The sequence below is a fragment of the Staurois parvus genome, unplaced genomic scaffold, assembly GCF_062004578.1.
Source record: "Staurois parvus isolate SC_StPar_1 unplaced genomic scaffold, SC_StPar_1.0 ptg000097l, whole genome shotgun sequence".
Classification (NCBI taxonomy): Eukaryota; Metazoa; Chordata; class Amphibia; order Anura; family Ranidae; genus Staurois; species Staurois parvus.
This window is the reverse complement of record NW_028317893.1, coordinates 1662006-1682767: the sequence shown is the minus strand read 5'-3', so window position 1 is coordinate 1682767 and position 20762 is coordinate 1662006. Positions and strand designations below refer to the sequence as shown.

The following is a 20762-nucleotide window of genomic DNA, read 5'->3' as shown; positions in this document are numbered from 1 at the left end:
TCATGCGAGGTGACACATATCGTCCATCCAACACTTTGCCGTTCATACTGTCACATATCCCCCCCCTCTGCTCAAGCCCCTGCGGCTGAGCAACTGTCCCAACCAGGCAATGGACCCGGGAGAGGGCATCTACATTGCTTTGCAGTTTCCCCGCCCTGTGTTCCACCGTAAATCTGAACGCTTGTAGCGCAAGAAACCACCTTGTCACTCGGCTATTTTTCTCCTGGTTATCGCACATCTATTTGAGCGGGGCATGATCAGTAACCAACTTGAACTGCCTTCCTAACAGGTAATATTTCAGGGCCTCCAAGGCCCATTTGATGGCCAAACCTTCCTTCTCCACAATGGCATAGTTTCTCTCATGTTTGTTGAGCTTTCTACTTAGGAAGACCACAGGGTGCTCCTCCCCATCTCTGATTTGGGACAGTACCGCACCTAGTCCCATGTCAGAGGCATCAGTCTGTACCACAAACTCTGTTGTGAAATCTGGAGTCACAAGCACAGGTTGAGCACAGAGAGCTTGTTTCAGACTTTGAAATGCGGTCTCCGCCTCGGGATTCCACTTAATCATGACCGATCCCCTACCTTTTGTCAGATCTGTCAGTGGGGCTGCAATGGTGGCAAAATTGGGGATAAACCGCCTGTAGTATCCTGTGATCCCAAGAAATGCCCGGACTTGCTTTTTATTTACCGGTTGGGGCCATTTTTGAATTGCCTCGATTTTATTTATCTGAGGCCTAATGAGTCCTCGACCAATAATGTAGCCAAGATATTTGGCCTCCTCCAAGCCTATGGCACACTTTTTGGGGTTGGCGGTAAGACCTGCTTCCCTCAGCGAATCTACTACCACTTGCAAGCGGGACAAATGAGACTCCCAGTCTGGACTGTGGATGACGACATCGTCCAAATAGGCAGCTGCATATTGGCGATGTGGTCTTAGCGTTTTGTCCATCATTCGTTGGAATGATGCCGGAGCACCATGTAAACCAAACGGCATCCGCTTATACTGAAAGGACCCCTCGGGGGTAGAGAATGCCGTATTTTCTTTTGCAGCTTCCGTTAAAGGAATCTGCCAATAGCCTTTGGTTAAATCTAAGGTGGTAATGTACCGAGCCGTTCCCAACCTGTCAATGAGCTCATCCACCCGAGGCATTGGGTACGCATCAAACTTAGACACACTGTTCAGTTTCCTGAAATCATTACAGAAACGAATTGTTCCATCGGGTTTTGGGACCAACACTATGGGACTCGACCACTCACTGTGAGATTCCTCAATCACTCCCAACTCTAACATGTCCTTTATTTCCTTTGCCACTGCTTCCCGCCTGGCCTCGGGTATTCTATAGGGCTTGACATTTACGCGGACCCCGGGCTGGGTAACTATGTCATGCTGTATGACAGTCGTCAGTCCAGGTAGGTGAGAGAAGAAATCTCCATTTTTCCTCACAAACTCCTTACATCATTTTGTTGGGCTACTGACAAGGTTTCCGTTGTAGGTACCTGAGGGGCCACGGGAACCACGTCCTTTTGGGGGCTTGGTACTGCCAACAAACTTTCCCTGTCTTTCCAAGGTTTTAAGAGATTAACATGATAGATTTGTTCGGGTTTCCTTTTCCCGGGCTGGTAAACTTTATAATTTACTTCCCCCACTTTTTCCCTAATTTCAAAGGGACCTTGCCACTTTGCGAGGAATTTACTTTCCACGGTGGGGACTAGCACCAGCACTCTATCCCCAGGGTTGAAGGTACGGATCCTGGCACCCCGGTTATAAACCCTTCTCTGGACCTCCTGGGCTTGCTCCATGTGTTCCCGAACAAGTGGCATGACAGCTGCAATTCTATCCTGCATCTGTGAGATATGCTCAATGACACTTCTATAGGGCGTGGACTCTGTCTCCCAGGTTTCTTTTGCAACATCTAGCAATCCCCTGGGATGTCTACCATACAGTAATTCAAAAGGTGAATATCCTGTAGACGCCTGAGGTACTTCCCGTATAGCAAACATGAGATATGGTAGCAAAAAATCCCAATTTCTCCCATCTTTGTCCACCACCTTTTTTAACATATTCTTAAGGGTCTTGTTAAACCTTTCCACAAGCCCATCGGTTTGGGGGTGGTAGACCGAGGTACGGAGATGGGAGATTTTGAACAATTTGCATAACTCTTTCATAACTCTAGACATAAATGGCGTGCCCTGATCTGTTAATATCTCCTTTGGAATACCTACACGACTAAACACCCGGACAAGCTCTTTGGCAATATTTTTAGCGGAGGTATTACGCAAGGGGATGGCTTCAGGATACCGGGTGGCATAGTCAAGTATCACTAGTATGTGCTGATGGCCCCGGGCAGACTTTACTACTGGACCCACTAGGTCCATTCCCACTCTTTCAAACGGTACTTCAATTATGGGTAGAGGTACTAGCGGACTGCGAAAATGGGGTGAGGGCACAGAATATTGACATTCCGGGCATGACTCACAATGTGCTTTGACATCTCCATGTAAGCCTGGCCAAAAGAATCTCTGGGTTATTCTCTCCTTTGTTTTCTCTACACCCAGGTGTCCACCCATTATATGCCCATGGGCTAAATCTAGTACCATCCGGCGAAAGGGTTTGGGGACCACTAACTGTTCTACCACCCCCTCCCCTTGCTTTACCACTTGATACAGCAAGTTATTGTTAAGAGCCATGTAGGGAAAAGACACCGCTACATAATTTCCAACTGGCTCCCCATCAATCATTTTAATGTTTTCACGGGCTCTATTAAGTGTGGAATCTTTCAGTTGTTCCGTACAAAAATCCTCTTTTCTGACCTCTAGGTCAGGCAGCACATTCTGTCCACTCTCACTAGAGCCAGCGATCATCTCTTGTTCTATATCCTCAATGTCTGGGGTTGGATCCAACTCCTCCTGCTCCCCAGCCATTACAGAGAAAGGAAAAAGGTCTACACCTTCCTTGGACACACCAACAGTTTCCCCTTCCACCTTGCCGTCAAAGGAGTCAGGAGTGAGTTCAGGAGTTTTCAGTGTTTCCCCAGCAGGGGGAGCTCAGTCCTCCTGACTCCCCTCCTTATCCCATAACTTCCAGAAATGGGGAAAATCTCTCCCCACTATGGCTTCATGAAGCAGAGAGGGCACCACCCCCACAGAATGGGTCACAGGGCCACAGGGAGTGCCAATCTCCACCAGAGCAGTCTGGTAATTACGTGTATCACCATGAATACAAATAACCCCAATCGTGCTAGGGTGTAAGCTGGCAGGGTTTACCAAATCACTCTTAACTAAGGTCACAACACTACCCGAGTCTAGCAGAGCAGTTACTGGCTTTTCATCAATGGCAATCACACACATTTGCTTTTCCATGCGTTTCTGACATGCTGCAGTACATACCACCTGTGCAAAAAGAGACATGCGTTTTCCTAAATAAGCATTTTCACATTGCATAGGTTCATCATTTAAAGGACAGTTTGCAGCAATATGACCTAACGCATGACACCGATAACATTTGATTTGTTCAGTACCTAAACCTCTAAACGGCTTTGGGGACCTTCCTGACCTATTTGGCCAGTCTCTAGGTCCTAAGCCTACAGTCTCATTATCTGCCACAATAGTCTTATCGTTTTTTTCTGAGCCTTTGGCCCATGGAACAGTCTTACCGGACCTTCCGGATAGTTTTCCACCCCTAGTGACATTGGGGTACGGCCCAGGTGAATGAAAAAAGTCCTCAGCGGCTGCATATCTCTCCACCAGGTCCACCAGCTCATTTGCAGATTTAGGGTCTCCACGTCCGACCCACTTCCTCAAAGTGGCAAAAAGCGGAGTGCACGTAAATACTGGTCCATGACCACACGCTCCACAATCTGAGGGCCTGACAATACCTCTGGCTGGAGCCAGTTTTTGGAGAGATGTATCAAATCGAACATCTGAGACCTGGGTGGTTTATCAGCCCTGTAATGCCATTGATGCACCCGCTGAGCCCGGACTGCAATGGTGACACCCAGGCGTGCAAGGACCTCAGCCTTCAGTTTCTCATAGTCCTGGGCATCCCCTGGTTCCAGGTCATAATAGGCCTTTTGGGATTCACCTGTCAAAAATGGTGCAAGCAGTCCTGCCCATTGCTCCTTTTTCCATCCTTCCCGAACAGCAACCCTTTCAAAAGTTGTGAGGTAGGCCTCCACATCATCCGCAGGTGTCATTTTCTGCAAAACATAGCTGGCCCGCGCCATTTTCTGCTCCCCTGGCAGCGGATCTGCAGATTCCTTCTTTAATTCCAACAGGTGTTGGGCCACCTGCTTAAGGAGCTCTCGGTCTGCTTGTTGGGCTTCATGTTGTGCCTGTTGGGCTTCATGTTGTGCCTGTTGGGCCTCCGCAAACTGGCGATTTGTCTCCCGTTGTGCTGCTTTGGCCTGCAGCAAGGCTCTTATTATTTCCTCCATCTTCCCACTTGCTCAGGAAGTTGCCCGCCAAATCCCCCATACAGTTGTGTCCAAAATTATTCAACCCCCACTGAAATTGAGTGTTTTGGCCAGTTTGACATTGCTTTTGATCATTCAGTCATCTTGCTTACATTTACATTAAAGAGGCACTTGTAGGTCAGACAAATATAACATAACAGTTATAATGAAATAACCACAAATGTCTTTTCTGTGCTCACAGCATTATCAGTTTTATTCAACCCCCAAGTGACATTCAATCTTAGTACTTAGTACAGCATCCTTTTACAGTTATAACAGCTTTTAAACGTGAAGCATAGCTTGACACAAGTGTCTTGCAGCGATCTACGGGTATCTTCGCCCATTCTTCATGGGCAAAGGCCTCCAGTTCAGTCACATTCTTAGGCTTGCGCACTGCAACTGCTTTCTTTAAGTCCCACCAGAGGTTCTCAATCGGATTTAAGTCTGGTGACTGCGATGGCCACTCCAAAATGTTCCAGCCTTTCCTCTGCAACCATGCTCTAGTGGACTTGGAGGTATGCTTGGGATCATTGTCCTGTTGAAAGGTCCAACGTCTCCCAAGCCTCAGGTGTGTGACGGACTGCATCACGTTTCCATCCAATATCTCCTGGTACTGAAGAGAATTCATGGTACCTTGCACACGCTGAAGCTTCCCTGTACCTGCAGAAGCAAAACAGCCCCAAAGCATGATTGACCCTCCACCATGCTTCACAGTAGGCAAGGTGTTCTTTTCATCATAGGCCTTGTTCTTCCTCCTCCAAACATAGCGTTGATCCATGGGCCCAAACAGTTCTAATTTTGTTTCATCAGTCCACAGAACACTATCCCACAACTTTTGTGGTTTGTCCACATGGCTTTTGGCATACTGCAGTCGACTCTTCTTATTCTTTGGAGACAGCAAGGGGGTACGCCTGGGAGTTCTGGCACGGAGGCCTTCATTACGCAGTGTGCGTCTTATTGTCTGGGCTGAAACTTCTGTACCCACATCTGACAAATCTTTTCTCAGTTCCTCAGCAGTCACACGGGGACTTCTCTCCACTCTACGCTTCAGGTAGCGCACAGCAGTCGAAGTCAGCATCTTCTTTCTGCCACGACCAGGTAGCGTTTCAACAGTGCCCTTTGCCTTGAATTTGCGAATGATGCTTCCTAAGGTGTCTCTTGGTATGTTTAACATCTTTGCAATCTTCTTATAGCCATTGCCCTTCCTGTGAAGAGAAATCACCTCTTCTCTTGTCTTCCTGGACCATTCTCTTGCCTTCACCATGTTTGTAACCACACCAGTAAATGTCTAGAAGGAGCTGAGTATCACAGTCATTTTAAAGCTGCCTAATTGGTGCTTATTATGCTTGATTGCTGCTCGGTGACATCCACAGGTGTTTTCAATACCTGATGGAAAGCACCTGTATGAACCTCTGTTCTTCAGAGTGGTAGTCTTTAAGGGGTTGAATAATTGTGGCAATGAAGAAACCACATAAGAACCATTTACTACTGTATTACATAAACAATTGATGTCATTTTAGTTGCATTTGGGTAGTTACAACGTCCTTGTAGGATTTGATTCTGAATACAATTCCAAATGTACACTATAGTCCCTAAACCCCTTTACAGCATTGGGGGTTGAATAATTTTGGACACAACTGTATGTGGGGTTAGCTCAGGTGGGGGATCACCTTCCCTGGGAAAAAGGTAGACCGCACAGCAGGCTTTCTTAAAATCTGACTGGTTGTCAGCTTTCTTTATGGGTTTGCAAAAATGTCAAAACAAACAAAACAGTAAAATAAACCCTTGCCATCCAGGCACTAACTAAACATGGAACTTTCCTCTCTCAGAGGTGAAGGGCTTCTCCCTGTCACCTAAAAACAAAACAAACGCAAACCTTTTCTTGCAGGTATAGTGCACACACAGCTCTCTCAGAATAGCTCTCTGAGTCCCAGGCCACGAGCCACTCTTTGCTCCAGCCCTGTCTTATTTATACCACCTGTTGGTGGACATCAGTGGAGCCCAAACTCTGGTCCGGAACCACCTCTGCCATTGTGGCCCCAAAAACCCGGAGTGGACTCCACCTTACACCTCACCGTATGATCTCATGCGAGGTGACACATATCGTCCATCCAACACTGTGCCGTTCATACTATCACAATATATATATATATATATATATATATATACAGTATATGTATTTTTAAGAGTGTTTAAAAAAGTAAACTAAAAAAATAAATGTAATTACTTTTTTCTGTCATTTTTTTTCACCTCCCCTCCTGTCCCTCTGACAGCCTGTCATAGTAAGAAATGAAAGGAGTGTCCACCTCTGAGGAAGGAAGTCACAGACAGCAATAAAAACCTGACAAAAGCTATAACCCTTCACCATTTTACTAAAAATATTGTTTTCTTGCACTCTGTGTCTTCATTGGATTTCCTTTCACTTCCTCCCCCAACAAGAAATGAAGGGAACATCTCCAAAAGTGGAACTCAGATTGTAAAATAACCCCACAGAGGTTCCCCACTCTATTCAGTTTATCAAATAAGATCATTGAGATGGTGTTGCACGTGAGGTTTCCTTCCATACAAATAATTGTGCAATTAGCAGACAAGTGGACTGTAACAGTAGTGACTCCCCTGAGAGCTAAACCTACCTGCAGGTTCCTTGCAGGGTAGCAGGGATTATTTCTTTGCATAAGTGACCAGTCTATGAGTTCTATCAGAGCTCTACCTTGGTCTTCAAGATCTTGGCTTGATGTAACCTTTAGCAATTTGCAAGCAAGAAGCATTTTTGAAATCTTTCTATAGTCTTCACCTACCATCTAAGAATCAGTTATCTTTATTCAGTCAGTGATCTTCACTCAGCTGCTTAGTTCATGGCTATTGGATGTAAGCACATCACCTCAAGGATCCAAAGTCAGAGACTGTACTAAACTCAGGAACTGCCTACACTTGAAGTCATATACGTTTTAGATACTCACTCAAAATAACCGGCATTAGGGAAACAGCTAGATAAGTGTTCAAATGTTTGCACATTTTAACTTTTATTTATTCCAGTCTGTTAAATTCAGCAAATAAATAAATAAGTGCATAAAACCTGTAGAAACCAGCAGGGTTTGTCTTATCTTCTTTTATTGATAAGAAAAACAAACCATGAAATGTAACCAGGATTACCCAAACTTTGTGACAGTATACTGAGTGCAAATATTCATAATTCCTTACATAAATAATATTTATTATAAATACACATACCTATACCAGACCCACTGCAAATCAAGATGCCACATCCCAAATTGATAACAAGAACTGTAACTTCTTAAAAGTCCCTTCTCCCATTTAACAGTTAAAAGGTATCATTCATTTTTAAATGGTATAACTCAACGATTGCATGCTCTCTTTAATAGTAAAATTGTAAGCTTTTAAAGCAATATGTAAATCATACCAGACAAGTGGTTTGTATTTTATTTTGTTTTCTAAATGCTTATTGCAGAAGGCTGAATAATCTGACCCACTTACCTTGCCTTGGGCTATATATTATGTTCATCTCTTTGCTGCATGGCCATTCATTGAAGTTTCTGTCTTATCTGGTTTCTTGTGGCTGGTTTTAAATATACATTCCTTCAGCAATATCTGCCTTCAAAGTGCAAAATGCAGGAGGGATTTCCTGCAACAATTTTATCTGCTAGGCATAGGTAGCTAATCAGTACAACTTGTTGCATCTATTTATTCGTTTTTTTTCTCTATTCTAATTTAAAGCCATATTAAACTCCAGACCAAAAAATATAATATATTGCAGTTTATCATTCCTTAGATGTGGTGGTTGCATTAGTTTTCTTATTTTTTAGGCTTTTTCCCCCTCTGTTTACATTTGATGATCTGGCCAGCAACACACCTTCTGTATTAGAGTGCCCCCACTCTGGATGAGGGCGCACAGTAGACAGCAGCTTTATTAATCTTGGGGGGAGATTTAGATACACTAACAAATTGAAGCCAAACTCCAGCTCACATTGCAGTTAGACAAGCAGTTACAGAGCAACGGGTTTTATTCTTTTGACATAGGGTTTTTGGACCTATTCCCAAGACACCCCAACCTCCCTTCCAATCCCCTCTTTTTTTCTTTCTTTTTCTTTTCTCTATATGTCTGGGTATGTGATAACACAAACTCAGACTGTTGTTCTAATATAACCATTTTTCTGTAAGGTCCTTTAAACATGACTTCTTCCTGCCTGAATATATACTTTACCCTGATCTCTTCCATGTGAGGGCGCTCCTTTCTGCTACTTAATATATGTTGGATAGCTAGTTAGCTGGGTTTTAGGTGCCCTATCTTTGTATCTTTGTAACTGCACCATGGCCCTCTACCCTTTGTTATAAAGTGTGTTTCCTCTATCTGCATATGATGCACTATGTTTGTATTTCTCCTTGTAAAATCTCAATAAACATTTATTGAACTGAAAATAAAATATGACCAAGACGTTTATAGGCTCACAATGTCCAGCTAGTTCCCTATGTCAAGAGATGAAAACGCAGCACTTAATTATGTTTGAATAATGAAACATAAGACTCAATTTATGGTATAATAATATCCAACAAAGGGGTTTTCAACCTTGAATCCTTGCCTTTCAGGGGGCCAACACAGAGTTATGGGTCATCAAAGGTCTCTAAGTTGGTGACCTTTCTTTAGCAGTACAGCAGAATAATAGCGTATTGTGGCCTGTGTGCAAGTCTCATTTCAGACATTATGCACTTTTTATATCAGGTTTCTCTGTGTGCTCCTGTTTCCTCCCACAATTCAAAAACATTAGGTCAAAACTGACCTTAGTCTACATGTGAGTGCATAATCAACTGAAGCTGGAGGCCTCATTTTCCTTAACTTCCTCCACCTCATTTCCCCAGCTGTCCCCAAACTCAAGAGAGCCCTGAGGAAATTTAAAACATGAATATATATGCAGCCAGCCATTTGAGTATAATCCATAACATTTACATAATAAAGTAAGAAATTCTTCTTCTTTGGCCATCCAAAAGGTTACAAACTGCAATAGGCTTTACAATGTTATCCGCAGATGAACTTAGTTTTTGTTATAATTAGTACAAATATATTTTCATTATAGGTATTCATTTAAGACCTTGCAGTAAATATAATTTATCAAAATAATCACTGGTGGAAAGCTCAGTTATACTTAAGTCTATATATGAAGCTATTAAGATAAACAACCATTAAAAAAACTGATTAAAAAACACATAATGCAAAAGGGAAATCTATTACCGAGCTCAAGGCAAAACATACAAAAATGGAACATACGTTTCTAAACCAATTTTTAAATAGTATAACTGAAATCACTTTATAACAATGAAAGGTACTAGAAAATCTTGTGGAGTTTTCTTTACGCATTTGCACAGCCGATAATGCACAGCTGGCAATATTTAAGCAAGGTGATTCCAGTGAGAATTTGAATTGTATCCTGGGTAGCTGAGTAGGTAATAGATTATTTGTGTAACATTACTAGCTGTTACTATTACAGGAATAGGAATTATAGGAGACCCTGGAATCCTAACTGACCACTGGTGGATACATCAGCAGAAAGATTCCTATAGGACCTGAGGCAGCACTCAAAGTGACAACATCACCATCACTAATGATACACCCCTCACTATGAGCAGTGCTGGCATGTTTTTGTTACTAACAGGAGAATGCAACAGATATGATAAAAAGATCAGTTAGAGAGGACCAGATTTAATGAAGGATATGCACATACACCAGGGTATTGATAATGGATGGACAACCAACATGCTTATTTTTACAGTGTACGGACACTGAATTTGCCAACAAAGGTAGTTTGATATGGAGTTTAGTGTCTAGTGTAGTGTACATAGCTCTAGTGTCCTAATGTACACCGGTCAAAAGCCATTGTGTGGTTAGTAAAGAGATAGACCAGGATTTTTTGGGAGGGGAGTGTGTGGGAGGTGGGGTGGTAGGTAAGAAATGTATAAAAGTGATTTACGATATCTGTGTATGTTAATTATAATGGATGGTTGCACCCTTTTGTATTGGAAAATTTAATAAAGAATTAATACTTAAAAAAAAGAAAAGCTAAAAAGAAAAAAAAAAGCCATTGTGTGCCTAAAAATAAAATGTGATTTTTCTCTAATGTTTTTGAGTCTATCTGAGAGCTGCTTTAGCAAATTAGACCCCTGAAGACAGCCTAGAGGTCACTGTATAGCAAAACCTACCCATATACCAGCGATAGCTTTGTCAATCAGAATGATCATTTACCAATACAATTTTTAAACAGAAATCTAAAAGTCTTGTAGTGCATATGAAAATTTTCACTAGAAGGTTTTCTGCACTTGATTACAAAGTCGTTTTGGCAATTCATCGATGTCATGCACCTCTGGCGAACACTAACATTAGGAACCACAAAAACAGCAATTACACTACTAAGATACTAAGAACAGTACCAAGTCTCTACTAATATTAAAAAGACTAGGCCTGTACTGAATTGCCACATTATTTTAGAGTGAAACATATCAAATGTCTGCCAACATTTTATAAGTTAAAATGAAAACAAAACCATGTCCCAAAGTTAAGCTGAACTGAACACCTGACTACAAGAGTGCATAGGAAACAAGTATGGCAAACAAGGTTGCGAGGCTACCTTGTACAACTACTGAAGAATTTAGAAAGTATTTGCAATGGGGCCAGATCTGGAAACTTCATGGATCTGAATATATAAACAACCTTGCTAGAGTACCATGGCAGAACCAATAAAATGTATCAACTGCTTTTTTAATTAACAAACCACAAGGAAAGAATAATTATTTTAAAAATCCATCATTAAATATACAATATCAAAACAATCAAAGTATACTCTGTTACAGATAGGTTTACACTAAGCTATGTCACATCTATAACAGCATTTTCTCCATGGAAGATGTATATAACATACCGGTGGTATTATGTAATGCCATTAAATTAAGATAAAAGTGAAAACATGAAATTGAAAAGTAGCCACTTCTGAAAAGGACAGTAAACTAAAGAATGTCAAACCATATCTTAGAAAATTTGTGTATGCACATAAAAAAGACTATGATGTCACTCATGTGTTACCCATTTATCTAAAAAGCTTCAAGTAAAAATCATATATATTCTGTCCTCATGCACACTGGATGTTTTTACAGCTGCTGTTTTTGGCTTTTGACGCTTTTTTTCTACAGGCAGTAAACCCCCCTATCCTTTGTGTCCATGCACACATAGACTGTAATCAATGTTTTTTGGCAGGGACGTTTTTTGGCTGGAAAAAAATCCAGGACTAGCGGGTTTCTAGAGGAGTGTTTTAGCTGTAAAAACGCTCTAATGGTAAAAAAAAACCTTTAAAAAATGCGAAAAACGCAGCAAAATGCTGCTAAACGCTAATACAAAAACGCTGAAAAACTCAAGTTTTTAACGTGACTTTACACAGCTAACGTTACCAGCATTATTAAAACGCCTCGTGTGCATGGAGCCTAAATGTATATATTTATATTTACAGTTTCAGACATCACCAAATGTCTGGGTGAATCCTTACATCATTGCATCATTTGGGACTATGAAGCTTCTGTATAACTAATCTACCAGTAGCCTGCACCCATTTGGCTTTCTAATGACACTGTGCAAAAAAAGAGATTAATGTCAGCCAAATAAAATAAGGCTTACTAAGGCTCGCTATGAACTTAAGAAGAAGATGAAAGAAAGAGCGCACAAACCTTGCGCATTACCTCAATAAATAGTGACTAATTTTATTATTAAGGAAATATACTCACAAAGTGATGGTATAACAGGCATAAGTAAACATAATCCAAACAGGGTTACAGGTAAATCCAAAAGGGGGGGGAATGAAGGCTAATGCGTTTCGAAGGGTGCTCCCTTCTTCATCAGAGCTGGGTTGAGCAGATAGAGACTTCAGTATGGCAGAGTTCCCATGGCAAGGAGATATTCAGCCACTGAGTGTCAGTATTACAGCCTATGAACTTAAAGCAGAGCCCCAGTCCCCAGTCTCCTGTGCAAAAAAAAAAAGTCGGCAGCTACAAAACTCAAAACCTGTAGCTGCTGACTTTTAAAAAACAGCCACTCACCTGTCCCTCGATCCAGTGGTATGCCGGCTGTTCTCCTTCCCTGGCACTGGCATCTTAATTGTTGACATCGGGCTGTGACAGCTTGTGGCTTCATAGCTGGGTGTCAACTGTGCATGCGTAAGCAGTGCTGCGCATTGTGAATAGTCCTGCAGTCTTCTTGAACCTGGCACATATCCTAAAAGACTGCTGGGGGTGGGGGGAGGAGAACTTCTGCTTCTGATCACCGAGGCAGTTGGAGGGGAAGTGGGAGAGGGTACCTGTCAAAATCTTAACAAGGAGCAGGGGATGAGTCCTTAAAGTGGAACTTCCCCTTTTGGGTGGAGCTCTGCAAATAAAACATTTCCTTCACTGTGAACAATTATTACACCATGGTCATGTGCAGTAATAGTCACCTACCAAAGAGATTTTAAAAAATTCAAGCATTGGTAGGTCAGTCAAATTGTTTACCCCTATATGTGCGACTTCAAGTTATCCATTGACTAAATAAAGAAAATATATAAATGAATAGGGTCACAGAAGATCACAAGGTATATCAGTCTTTTAATGATAGGGGGACTTATCACTGTCTATTGTTCTCAGGGAGAATCTTTATATCTAAACACAGAAAGTTTAATAGTGACAAAAAGATTATTTCTGATTGGTTGTCAGGAATGACTGACCTCCATTGCTCCCTACTCTATGTGAATTGATAAAACTCCATGTTTAATGTATTTTCTAAAACAAATATTAGCTAATGGCTTTGTTCATAAATTAACATGGATTATACAGTCTAGTCAGTCCAAAAGTGATGTGTTACTTATATATGGAGCCTAATGGACTAATAGCACCCCTTACTTTTCTATTCATTAGATACTCCAACATCAGGATCTCTCTACCATAGTTCCTGAAACTATTAATGTTCGAATGGCTGTGTCAACTTTATGGTCTCATGTTGCATGTTCCAGAACCTCATGTAGCATTCTCCATAGTAAAAAAACAAATGAAGAATTGAACATGTAGAGTGGACCCCTTTAGAACAGCCACATCAGGTGTGTAGATCCAGAAGCACCAACAGAGTTCCTTCAAAATACAGCATACAAAACTGTCAGACATTCTAACTTTCTAGCATCTAATAAATAGTGAGATATCAGCTTTTGGTGGACTGACTTCTGACAGGACAATGCTAAACAGAAAAAAGGTAAAAAAAAATTGTGGTTTATGTCATTCAAAATGCAATTTTGCTTATACTCAGAAAGTTCTGTGATTCTGTACAGTTGGGGAGATTTACTAAAACTAGAGCACTCGGAATCTGGAACAGCTATGCATAGTAACCCACGTGGAAGAAAAATAAATTTGAAATATATTTAAAAAATATTCTTCCCAAATATATTGCCATATATTTGAAATGCTACAATTTTGGCCATATTCAATATATTTCAAAATAGATTTATATATATATATTTATATATATATATATAAATATATATATAAAAATATATATATACTGCATGTTGAAATTAGTTTTTATTCCAAAATATATGAAAAATATTTTTAAAAATACATTTCAATTATACTGTATGTCTTTAAAAATACAAATCTACATTTTTGGAATGCATTTACAAATATACGTAAAAATATATGTTAAAATGACTTTTATACATGTTAAAAAAATCTGAAGAATATATTTAAAAAATATCTATTTTTAAAAATATTTCTTTCAATATATTCTTCAGATGTTTTTTAACATATAAAAAGTAATTTTAACATATATTTTTACATATATCTGTAAATGCATTTCAAAAATGTAGATTTTTTTATTTTTAAAGACATACAGTATCTTTGAAATGTATTTTTAAAAATATTTTTCATATACTTTGGAATAAAAACACATTTCAACATGCAGTGTATATATATATATATATATATATATATATATATATATATATATATCTTGAATACGGCCAAAATTGTAGCATTTCAAATATATGGCAATATATTTTGGGAAGAATATTTGTAAAATATATTTCAAATATACTTTTCTTCCATATGGGAACCAATCAGTTTCAGCTTGTTCAATTAAGCTTTGGCAATAAAACCTGGAAGCTGCTTGGTTTCTATGCAGGACAGCACCAGATTTTAGCTTTAGTAAGTAACCCCGTGTCTTTTTTTTAAGGTCTAACGTTTTAACATCATATTACATATTTTACAAATGTAGCATAAAAATTTATTATAGGTTACTTATGCTAGTAAAGGTTTGAGTACATTATCGTTTTTTTTTTAATTTAGTGCATTTGTAAAGCAATGTGGTAGTATGTGAAATTCAATGTTTGGATTTTGATTTTTGTACAGAGAAGACATCACTTGAATTTACTGCTGTTTGCTTTGCTTTTCATTAAGTGCCAAATATGCTATTCAGCTACATGTGAACTGCTTTTCTTCCTGAACAAAATCAATGTGCATGCTAACAAAAGAAAGTTAAAAACAACTCAAGGCAAGATTATTATAATATAAATAATCCTCTAGGTACCAGTACTAGTTTTGGCAGATCCATGTTGTGCTGATCTTTTGATTCATAGCCTTTATCCCATTTCACTCTTCATAAATCATTGCAACATAACTGCACAGTTAGTAAATTAGCAACAGCTCACCTTTTTTTCATCACTAAGACAACTCCCAGGAAGATAATGACGAATAGAAGGATTCCAGCAATGACTCCCGCAATTTTTACTGTGTGATCTGACTGCTTTTCAGGTTCAGGATCTGGCTTACGAGTTGCAGCTCCTGCATGGACCAATCAAATAAAAAGACAAGACAAAACATGAGAAATAAAGGAAACAGTGATAGCACAGACATGTACATTAATAGTCACTTCTACTTACATGTTGCTGGAAGTGAAATTAGACTCTCAACAGATTTACTACTATGTGTATCTCTAAACTGTGTACTAAATCGGTATTTTACTTTCTTACTTTTTACTTTCATTCACACTTTAAACACAATACAGCTGCTTTAGTGCAAGGCTAAGCAAAAATATCCCAAAACATTAAATTGCAAGCATTAATAAACCGCTTCCTGTCCGCCCTATAGCAGAAGTACTGCTACAGGGCGGTACGGGTGCGCCAAATCACGTATATATATGTGATTTTGCAGTTCTGGGAAGGGGGCATGTACGAGAACTGCAACTGGACAGTGCGAACTGGACAGTGCACAGAAGTCGCTAACTGTCTGCAGAGTCAATAGCTAAAGACCTCCACACTTTGTGTGGCCTTCAAATTAGCACAACACTGCGTAGAGAGTTTCATGGAATGGGTTTCCACGGCCAAGCAGCTTCATCCAAACCTTACATTACCAAGTGCAATGCAAAGTGTCAGATGAAGTGGTGTGCCACTGGACTCTAGAGCAGTGTAGACGTGTTCTCTGGAGTGATGAATCATGTTCCTTTGTCCAACAATCTGATAGATGTTTCTGGGTTTGGCGGTAGCCAGGAGAACCGTACTTGCCTGACTGTATTGTGCCAAGTGTAAAGTGTGGTGGAGGGGGGATTATGGTGTGGGGCTGTTTTTCAGGGGTTGAACTTGGCCCCTTTGAATGGAACTCTTAAGGCGTCACCATACCAAGACATTTTGGACAATTTGCCAACTTTGTGGGAACAGTCTGGGGATGGCCCTGTCCTGTTCCAACATGACTGTGCACCAGTGCACAAAAAAAGGTCCATAAAGACATGGATGAGCAAGTTTGGGGTGGAGGAACTTGACTTGCCTGCACAAAGTCCTGACCTCAACCTAAAAGAACACCTTTGGGATGAATTAGAGCGGAGACTGTGAGCCAGGCCTTCCCGTCCAACATCAGTGCCTGACCTCACAAATGCGCTTCTGGAAGAATGGTCAAACAATCCCATAGACACAGTCCTAAACCTCGTGGACAGCCTTCCCAGAAGAGTTGAAGCTGTTATAGCTGCAAGGGGTGGGCCAGTTCAATATTGAACTCTACAGACAAAGACTGGGATCCATTAAACTTCGTGTCCGTGTAAAGGCAGGTGTCCCAATACTTTTGACAATATACTGTATGTATTTACAACTTCAAACACCAGCAAATTTTTTGATGAATCCTTATTTTAATACTGCATAGTTTGGGACTTTGAAGCTTCTGTATAACTATCCTATCTGTAGACTGCACTCATTAAGCTTTTTAAATAACACTGTGCAAGAGAAATCTTCCTTCACCAGATGAAAGACAATCCACTAGAGCTTCTCACTGACGCATTTCACTCACAAAAGAGCTTATTCATAGAGTAAACAAGAGTACAGCTGAAAGCCTACCATCTGACATGATGCTAATTGATAAGTAGGTGGTACTTTGGACCCAGCCTTGCTGTGAAGATAGCAGTGTAGTCAACAGCTTATTGCTGTTTATTTGCTGTATACCTTTTTTTATAGGAAGTTGTGCAATTGCTGCTTCTCCACTCTATCTAATAGTTGATTGCATGTACTGTGCAGCTTGCTCTGTTAGCAGAGTTTATGCTTTACTCTGTAGGGCTTCAGGCATCAAGACCTGATGCTTTCTATTCTTCTCACTTTATAAATATACTGCAGGATGTTCTTATTGCAGCTTGTTTACCACATTATTGGAGGGATATTTCAATTCTGTTAGATTTGTAAATATTTGGCAATAAACAAAATACAATTTAATTATGAAATGTCATACTTTTCCTCATTTTGTTAATAGCTTCTCTTAAAAGTTAAGTTATCTGGTAATTATAGTTACAGTTCTGATAGTTTTGACCAAACTGACTATTCAATATACTAATGAAATTCGAGAGCTCTTGTTTTAAATAATCGAAACACAATCAAAACTGAAAGGTGAAACAAATCCACGGTGGTTTGAATTGGAAACTGGAATCATACAGTTAATCATATAATTACATCCCTTTGTTTAAAGTGTATCTAAACCCAAAAACAAAATTGTAACATATTGCAGCTTTCAAGACCATTCTTTTAAGGATTTTGCTTTCTATATTTTCATCTGATAATTGTGCCAGCAACATACTTTGAAGGTAATTTATTAAAACTGGAGCAGCCAAAATCTAGAGTAGCTGTGAGCAGCGGCAAATCAGTTCCTATCTTTTATTTTCAAAGCTTAAAGTGATTCTAACGGCTTATTTTTAAAAGAAAAAATAACAAACATATCTATACTTACCTGCTGTGTGCAATGGTTTTGCACAGAGCAGCCTGGATCCTTCTCTTCTCGGATCCCCCGCAGGCTCTCCTGGCCCCTCCCTCGTGTTGGGTGCCCCGACAGCAAGCATTGCTGTCAACTGGGATTGACAGCAGTGTGAGCCAATGGCTCCTGCTTTGTCTCAGCCAATGAGAAGAGGGAGTCCCTGGATAGCCGAGACTCCAGTGCACATCGCTGGACTGAGAGGGGGCTTAGGTGAGTATTAGGGGGGCTGGGGGGAAGCTGCACACCGAATGTTTTTTACCTTCATGCATAGAATGCAAGAAGGTAAAAAACCTTGAGCCTTTACAACCACTTTAACTCAAAAAGCTAATGATAGAAGCCAACTTGCTGCCATGCACAACTGTTCCAGATTCTTGTTGCTCCTGTTCTGATAAATTCCTAACCTTGTTTGTGTTGACAATCTAGGCCAGGACTATAGAACACCCTCCCCCCACTCATGTCTATAATATATAGGGTGAGGTGTTGCGTAGTCCACAGAGATGAACTGGGGAAAAACAGGCAGCAGAGGCAGAGAGCACACGTTTTAACTCACTAGATTTCTGGCAGGATTAACAGGTATTTTTTGTACTTATTAAACAGATACACCAAAACACTTTCAATGGTATATTTAACAGACCAAAAAAAGCAGCAAATAAGTTTATTGTTACGGTTTATATATACTTTAAATTTAAAACAACCTGTTTCACCTCTTAAAGTGGTCCTAAAGGCTCAAAGTTTTTTACCATCGTACATTCTATGCATGAAGGTAAAAAACCTTGTGTGAGTAGCAGCCCCCCCAGCTCCCCCCCCCAACACTTACCTGAACCCCATCTCGATCCAGGGATGTCCAAGAGAGAGTCTCGCTTCTCCAGGGAATCTCACTCCTGATTAGCAGAGGCGGCTGTGGAAGTCAGTGGCTCCCACTGCTTTCAATCATAGCCAGTGAGCTGCTCAGAAGAGGGAGGGGTGGGGTTGAGCCGGGGCTCTGTGTGAATGGACACACAAAACTGCAGCTTGGGAGCACGCCTGCTTGGGTGTCCCCATAGCAAGTTGACAGGAAGGAGGGGCCAGGAGCACCGGCAGGGGGTGTGAAAAAAGGAGCATCCAAGCTGCTCTGTGCAAAACCATTACACAGAGCAGGTATATATGACATGTTTGTTATTTTTTTTTTTTAGTATCATTTTAAGGACTCATTTGCACTGTCACTTTCTAACCTGCATTTATATGAATTTAGAGAACATTCCTGAACCCATATAAATGCATGTAATAACTGTTTAATGATGCCATTCACAATGTGCATTTTCACGCATTTAGGTTCAGTCAGTTTACCTGTGTTTAGAGAAAATAGAATTCTGTTTGTCCAGGATTCTAATACAAACTCTAAATACACCTAAATGTGGCTAATGCAGGTAAAAGTGATCTAAGAAGACACATAAGTTATTTATACTTCCCAAATAACTGATTCTGCTTTTAGAAAATCTAAACACAGGAGTGCCAGTGTGAACAAGGCCTACCAGTTACAGACCTGCAAAAAAGTCTGATACTATATAACAATTTTAAAATACTTTGCTAGGGCTTACTGTTTGTATTTTAAGAACAACAACGCCCCTGCCCACCTACCACCTGAGAGAACATTCCACTAACATTCCCCCCCACCCAGCTCACCTTCACAGCTGCTGTCATCCCCGGGAACGAGAGTTGGGCTCTCCATACACCATCAGGCAGCCCGCAGCCTCTCTCGGATCCCACCTGGTCCCCATGCTGCATGTGTCCCTTCTTCCGTCCCTTCTTCCAGGGGGTGGTGCTGCCCCCCTCAAAAATGCCTCCCTAGGAAAATGCCTTGTTTGCCTTGTGGTAAATACGCCCCTGGCTACAACTCATAACTCATCAGATATAATGAAAGTCACTGTACACAATTGCTCTTGCTCTTTTTTTGTAGATGATACTGTATATTGTTAACACTAACACACCCTGTAATCTCTCTTCCTAAATTATATAATAAATAATTACCCATAAATGTACAGCCACAAATGCTTGCTGCACTGCAGTGGGTGTTTAGATAATCTTCGAACCTTCAGAATATGCACTATTTGGGCATTAAACTGATACCCTCACCAATTATTTTAATCTTTTAAGAGAAATTAGACAACTTTTACAAAAGTTGTCCACATATCTTGGGTAGATAAGATTTAATCTATAAAAATAGTGATCCTGGCAAAACTACTGTACTATTTTCAAACACTCCCTGGGGAAATTTCACTAGCATCCTTGAAAAATATCCATCAGGATTTTGCATCTTTTACCCGGGGAGACTGCAAGTGCCACAAAGTGGCGAAAACTGTTTTTACAGTCCTTAAAGTAGCTGTAAAGCCTGAAGGTTTTTTCATATTTCATAGAAAGCATGAAGGTAAAAAAAAGTCAGTATGCAGCTCTCCCCACAGTCACCATAATACTTTCCTGAGCCTGATCCCGATCCAGTGATGTACACAAGAGCAGCTGTCATCCCTGCTCCCTGCCTCCTCATTGGCTCAGAGACAACAGCAGGAGCCATTGCTGCCATTGCTCTCAATCCTAGCTAGTGAGGAGGGAGCGTCTTATGGACACACAGAGCGAGGCTCAGGAGCGAGCATGTGACTTGCATGGTGGAGGAGCCCAGAGTGGGGGATGCAATAAGAGGAGGATTGGGGCTGCTCTGTGCAAAACCCTTGCACAGAGCAGGTTAGTATAACATGTTTGGTATTGAAAAAAAAAATTAAGCCTTTAGTAACACTTTCATGGAAGACTGACATTCCTGGATTTTATAAAATATTACTATCCATACCATCTTCGAGCAATGTTGTCTTGGTCAATGCGGTTTTCCTATATTAGATGGCCAGACACTGAAAATTTTATAAAATCCATTTATACGCCCTAACATTAATTTTAGAGTATTTTTAATTGAAATTTTGCATTGCCTAGCTTAGTAGTTATGCTCTCTCCCATTATTTTTTTCCCGTTTGCTCTTTGTAGTTTGTGGTGGAT

At 40.5% G+C, this 20762-nt stretch overlaps 1 protein-coding gene across 10 annotated transcripts in view; it reads right to left on the bottom strand.

Moving 5' to 3' along the window:
• Nucleotides 1-20762, bottom strand: part of PTPRM (protein tyrosine phosphatase receptor type M) — a 998088-nt gene that overhangs the window by 269373 nt on the left and 707953 nt on the right. For all 10 annotated transcript variants that reach the window (XM_089670974.1, XM_089670978.1, XM_089670975.1 and 7 more), the window contains one exon: nucleotides 15173-15305. In XM_089670974.1, coding sequence (XP_089527100.1) covers nucleotides 15173-15305 — 133 coding nt within the window. The remainder of the gene's footprint in view (nucleotides 1-15172; nucleotides 15306-20762) is intronic.